The sequence below is a fragment of the Rhipicephalus microplus genome, chromosome 6 (genome assembly GCF_043290135.1).
Source record: "Rhipicephalus microplus isolate Deutch F79 chromosome 6, USDA_Rmic, whole genome shotgun sequence".
NCBI classification, from domain to species: domain Eukaryota; kingdom Metazoa; phylum Arthropoda; class Arachnida; order Ixodida; family Ixodidae; genus Rhipicephalus; species Rhipicephalus microplus.
Window position 1 is genome coordinate 183,007,173 of NC_134705.1, and position 6,349 is coordinate 183,013,521.

The 6,349-nt window shown below is 51.9% G+C and overlaps 2 protein-coding genes across 2 annotated transcripts; both read right to left on the reverse strand.

Annotated features, from left to right (window-relative positions):
- Positions 1 to 664: 664 nt before the first annotated feature.
- On the reverse strand, positions 665 to 3,612 carry LOC119168263 (iris). The gene is made up of 3 exons (XM_075867945.1): positions 3,584 to 3,612; positions 2,171 to 2,466; positions 665 to 900 (listed from the first exon to the last, which is right to left on the reverse strand). Exons 1-3 carry the CDS (start codon positions 3,610 to 3,612, stop codon positions 665 to 667), a joined length of 561 nt encoding a protein of 186 aa, XP_075724060.1.
- A 117-nt stretch (positions 3,613 to 3,729) lies between these two features.
- On the reverse strand, positions 3,730 to 4,254 carry LOC142766103 (uncharacterized). The gene has a single exon (XM_075867946.1). It carries the CDS (start codon positions 4,252 to 4,254, stop codon positions 3,730 to 3,732), a length of 525 nt encoding a protein of 174 aa, XP_075724061.1.
- Positions 4,255 to 6,349: the final 2,095 nt, after the last annotated feature.

Sequence of the window (6,349 nt, forward strand, 5' to 3'; positions counted from 1 at the left end):
GTGGGCCATATATTATTAGAGTTAATAGAGTCACACGAATTTTGAGCATCCCCGAAATGCTCGACAATGGGTTGCCCATTCACAAAACTAAAAGCCTCTATAAGTTTGTTGCCGCGTTGGGTCATTTCGCTGCCAAGAATTTAATGGGTTGTGTGCCATATATTATTAGAGTTAATAGAGTCACACGAATTTTGAGCATCCCCGAAATACACAAGGAAGCAGTTATCTGACGCGCACAATTTTCGAACGTGTTAGTTCGCTGCGAATGGCATTGCCATTCGGGGGAAAGTCGCTCAAAGGACAATACCCTAAAGAAAATACACTATTTGTTTTGACTTCGTCACTGAGACAACTCATTTCTTCCAACACAACAACGAAACATATCATACAACGCTGCAGAATTTTCCACAGCGTTTGCTGAAACGAGTGAAACAGATGACGCATAAATCAAAAATTATTTCACCAAAATTACAAACGTAACTGAATTAAAGTTCCGCGGAAAATAAACAGATCGCTCTGCCACAAAGATGGCGGCGCCCGGCTCATGAGTAACGCGTGGCGAGTAGATAGCCGCCGGCAGGTGGACGACCCGACTTCCCGCACACCGCATCCGTGACGACGCGTCAGGAAGCGTCCAGGATCTCGGAGGACATGACAAGCCACCCTAGACACTTGGTTTGGTGACCGATCCCAGGAAGACGACGCTGCTGGGGTCCTTGCCGAGCACCAGAAACAGGAAGGGTCGGTCCACCGTGAACTCCAGGTTGCGGCCGTCCGCACAGTCGGCGATGGGCGGAATACCGGTCAACCGCGCCTCACTTCTCGCCGCCGCCGAACGCAGACCCAGCCGGAACACGGCGAAGTGCTTGGCGGCCGACACCTTCAGCCGTCCTGCAGCGCCTGTTTCGCATAGAAATGTTAAAGATTGGAAAGATGGCGAGCTGAAGAATGCATACATTGTAGCCATTTTCATTATGCTGATATTCTTCATCTGTACATTACCATCAACATAATGCTTTCGTAATGCATCCTCATCGCTGTCGTGTATGATCATTGTCATCCTGAGTGGATCGTAGCTGTTGGTCATCGGGATATCGGCCCAAATAGAGGTAGTCTCAGCCAGAACCTCATAATAAGTATATTTCTCACTCTTCTGACGTCTATTCAACCCCCATTTCGTAATGGTCTGCAACGGCGTATACGAGATATGGGCATAGGAAAGGGGAGACAAAATAGGCGCTTTCCCACTCCCCTGTACCCCTTTACAATGCAAAATAGTTTTGCACCCCTAAGACAAAGCCTTGCTACACCCATGGTTGAGGTGCTCTGTCGAACAATAATAATAAAAGGTGGGGTTTTCCAAACGAAAAATCACCATATATTTATGAAAAAACGCCGTAGTATGGAGCTCCAGAATTTTTTTACGATCTGGCGTACGTGCACTGACATGGCACAGCACACGGGTCTGTACCATCGCGCCTCCATCAAAATGCGACCCCCGCGGCGGGAATCTAACCCGCTACCTTCAGTTCATCAGCCGAGCACCCTAGCCCCTGATTCACCGAGGCGAGTGTGGTCCAATATCTTATGAGCGAGATACGATTGCTGACTGATATAGACTACTACATAAGCACCAAACAAAGATTGTGAAAATCACTTAAGGATGCACATTCTTGCAATTTCCACTTCTACACACGTTTCCGAATACGAAGCGACCGCACCAGAATGAAAAGAACAACCATGCATTCGTTCAATCTCAATTCGAAGAATTAATTGAGATTGTAGTGCGCTTACCATAAAATAGGGAGATGGGCAGCCACCCGCTCGCAGTACGACGATACAAAGAAAGCCGTGCGGATTCCCCCGGACCAGGAGACGTTTTTGTTAGCTTAGAAGATTTCTTTCTATTGTCCAGATTTTCACGCAAGTAGTACAGTACGAAAGTTCGTATCTTGAGTTACTGTGTATGCCCCCTTGCTCCCTGAGGGAGCGTATGCTGGCCATTTATTAAGCTTTCTGCACCGATTGTCACGTGGCCATAACATTGAAAGATGATCATGACGATTACATTTGGTTTCATCATTATCTGTTTACTCTTCTTGTTTCCGGCTTAAAATGTTGAAAACTTTTTATCGACAGTCGGAGAGCCGTAACTCGAAAAGGGACGTACCTGCTCCGGTCATGTCGGAGAAGTCCGCCGCGTCTCCGAACGCGTCCCGAACGCCCATCGCAGGCAGAAGTCGAGCGAAGTCCATGGCACAGCAAAGCCTCAGCCTCGGCAGCGTGACATCGACGAGACCACGCTGCTCAAGGCGGTCCAGGCAGTCCATGATCTTGTCCTTGGAGAGTCTCCGCTCGAGCGACGCTAGTCCGCCGAACGGAGAGTCCGGCAGGAACACGACCAGGGACTCCAGGAGCGGCGAGTGGTACGGGACCTCGAGCACGGTCGCCGCGATGTCGTCGCACCTGGGACGCCAATGAATCGAAATGAATGAGAAGACGAATGACGAGAACATGGACAGGAGCGCGTGGGTGGAGTAAGGTTTTCAACGCACTGTCCCCTCCCCACGCAACTGGAAGAGTCCAAAGGAAGACGAGTTTCTCATTGGATGCAAAAACGAAAATAAAGCAATGACGTGCTGCACACAACTGACAGCCTTTGGTCCCTGCCTTTCCGGGAGCTAAATTGGGGAGTAAACCATTCTACGAATTGCAGCAGAATCGAAAGTTGGGCTAGTTTGGCTAATGCATGGTATAACTGTCCGTTCAAGTGCACGAATAAACACTTTCTTTTTTGCCTGCACAGGCATGCGTTTTTTTTTGATTGCCTGCTTTTTGATTGCCTGATTATATATTCTTCTCTATTTAATAAATCGTTTAGTTGCGAGAAAGCGCTTGTCCTCTCTTCCTTTCTGTTTATTCGTGCGCTTGAACGGACAGTTATATCATTCTACGAATGCAACATTTGGGGTCCTCTGCGAAAAGTATTGCCAAAATTTGCATAGCCATAACCTGAACGTCGGACGATGCTGGGACAAATTCAAATGAGTAAATATAGGTGTTTCATTCCGGCGCCTGGCTACAGATGTGATTATGAGTCTGGAACGCCCTTAATCGGTCGACAAAGCACAACGAAGAGTAAGATATCGCGGAATGAGGCCTTAGAATGCGGTGTGGCAGTACCGTGGACAGGATTATTTCATGGTTTGACTATGACAGGAATGCCATATATCGCACAGGTACGGTAGTGGCGTAGCCACGGGGAGGGGTTGGGGGATTAGGCTCCTCCCCCACCCACTAAAGTATGCATGGGATGCAGAGAAGGTGAAGGACTGATCCCAACGTTAAACGTAACGATGTTTATTAACGTGGTAGCAACAGCAGGGCAAGCGTGCCGATGCTGCGCTCGAACGTTTAGAGAAACAATCAATCAAACCAAGCTTGGTAGCTTGGGTTATATAGGCGTCTGTGGTGACGTCCGCCTCTGGTGAAAGAACAGTGGCGCTGTCCGTTATCGGACGCGCGTGTTGCAGGAAGTGGCCGTGTCACGCCGGGCTTATCAGTGGTGAGACAAAGGACGCACAGGACTGTGCGCAGTGGTCGCCATATCATTCCCCCTTCCCCCTCACGGAGTACAGAGCCCTCAGGGTCTGTAAAGATTTGGGATTCGTACGAGAAGTCCTGATCGTGTCGTGAAAGAGCGGCCTGCGAAGTCGGTGGCTGTGGAATTCAGATGCCTGAGGAAGGAGTGGCGCTGCCCGGTTCGTTCACCGTGATGTATGTGGGCTTGAGTCGGTCAATCGAGACGCGGACGTCATTCCCGTTTAGGCGCAGAGTAAAGGTCTTTTCACGATGTACTACTAGGTAGGGCCCGCTATAGGGTGGCTGGAAGGGCCAGCGGACGATGTCGTCGCGGAGGAAAGCGTGCGTGAACGATGCCAGCTCCTTGAACTCAAAAGGTGTAGGCTTGCTGTGGCGGGCGGCAGGCGATGGGCGTAAGGCAGTGATTGTGCGCCGGAGCCGAGTGACAATGTCGGTGGGGTCTGACGTCGTAGTGCTAAATGGCAGAGCTGCGAGAAATTCAGCTGCGAGACGGAGTGGTTCTCCGTAGACGAGCTCTGCTGGCGTAGCGAGGATGTCCAGCTTGAAGCTGGCGCGAAGTCCTAGAATGACAGCCGGGATGGCCTCGAGCCAGGTTGATTCCAGGTGGCACATAATGTCTGCCTTGAACTGTTGGTGAAAACGCTCGATCATTCCGTTGGCACAGGGGTGGTAAGTGGTGGTCCTCGAGCGTTCAAAACCGATAGTCAGTCCAATAAGCCTGAAGTGGTACGACTCAAACTGTCGTCCTTGGTCGGTGGTTACACGGCGGGGGGCGCCGAAACTAGCAATCCAGCTAGTGAAGAAAGCCGAGGCGACGAATTCCGCGGTGATTCCCTCGAGGGGTCATGCCTCGGGCCATCGAGTTTAGTGGTTGATGGCTTTGAGGCATCAGCGGTAGTGTCCAGCCAGGGGAAAAGGTCCTATGATCTCAAAGTGAACGTGCTCGAAACGACCAGAGGCAATTTTCCGAGTGGGGACGTGACGAGCTGGCGACTTTAGCGCGTTGGCAGTGAATGCAGGAGCGCGCCCACGTGCGACAATCTTGCTGCATGGAAGGCCAGACATAGCGGTCAGCCACGATGCATGTAGAGGCACGTATGCCAGGATGGCTGCGGTTGTGTAGCTGGTTTAAAAGACCTCGGCGACGGCACAGGGGCACAGAATATTGTTTTTGCCGACCCTGGAATGGGGACTTCTTTTAGCTGAAGTGAGGACATGCCCTTGAGAAGTTCCTGCAGCTCGGCGTCTGTGATCTGAGCCTCGGCGATCTGTCTGCTGTTATTTGCACCGAGCTGATGGTGGCCACACGTGAAAGCGGTCGGCGACCACGTTGTCTTTCCCGCTGATATGTTCGATGTCGGTGGTGTACTGTGCAATGAACGAAAATTGGTTCTGCTGAACAGGCGGGAATTTGTCGTGGCGTTGAGAGAAGGCGTAGGTTAAAGGCTGGTGGTCGGTATAGATGGTGCAGTGTTGCGCTTCGAGAACGTGGCGAAAGTGCTCAACTGCTTCGTATATCGACAGAAGTTCTCTGTAGTAAGCTGGCGAACTTGAAGGCGCGGTGGTCCTGGTTTCGTAGGTGGAACTGGCCACTGAAGGGGTGTCCTTCGAGCTGAGAAGAATGCCAAGGGGTGCCAGGTGTTCTCCACGCGTTGCACGAGAGTGGCGCCGACAGCGAAACCAGAGGCGTCCGTGAAGAGTCCTGAGGGAACATCAGCCACGGGATGAGAGAGGAGCGTAGCAGTACAGAGCGCTGCCTTGCATTTCTCGAAAGTTTGCACCGAAGTCGGTGTCCACGTGACGGGTTAGTTTCCTCGTAGACCAGCCAAGACATCATGAAGGGGCGCCAGGTAGTCGGCGGCGTGTGGTAAGAAATGCCTATGGAAGTTCAGCATGCCGCGGAAACGGCGAAGGTCTTTAGCGGAGGAGGGTTGAGGGTACTTCTGCAAGTCAGAGATACGTTCAGACAAGGATCGAGTTCCCTGAGATGAAACTTCGTGGCCAAGAAAATGAACGGTGGAAGCACCGAGCGTGCTCTTCTGAACGTTGACGAGCAGGCCGTGGTCGTTGAGGCGCTGGAGCAACAGACGAAGGTACCCGTGGTGTTCTTCGGCTTCATGTGAAAATACCAATATCTTATCAAGATAGACGAAGCACAAGTCAAGGCCACGAACGACTTCGTCGATGAAGCGCTGAAAAGTTTGCCCTGCGTTTCTTAGCCCAATGCTCATGAAAGAAAACACGAACAAGCCAAACGGTGATAATTGCAGTTTTCGGGACGTCGTCCTAATTGACATGTATTTGCGTGTAAGCCTTCACCAAGTCCGGCACGGAGAAGATGTGACAGCCGTGAAAGCGGTGGACGAAGTCCTGTATGTGGTGGGCGGGGTACCTGTCCGGGGTGGTGCGCGCGCGTTGAGGGAGCGGTAGTCCCCACATGGTCGCCAGCCAGCGGTCTTCTTCGGGACAAGGTGAAGTGGCGAGGCCCATGGGCCATCGGAGCGATGGGCGATGCCTTCTCGGAGCATGGCCTCGAACTCTGCCTTGGCTATGCGCATGCGCTTTGGGACCCGGGGGAGGGGGGCAGAGTTGTCCGGATATAGTACATGGTGGTGCGCTGCACTGTGCGTGGTAGTCTGCTGGGGCGCGTCAAACCGGGAAACTCAACGAGGATGGTATGGTACGGCGAGTGATTGTCGACACTGAGGACCTTGATGCTTGACTGTTGGGTCGTCGTCCACTAGCC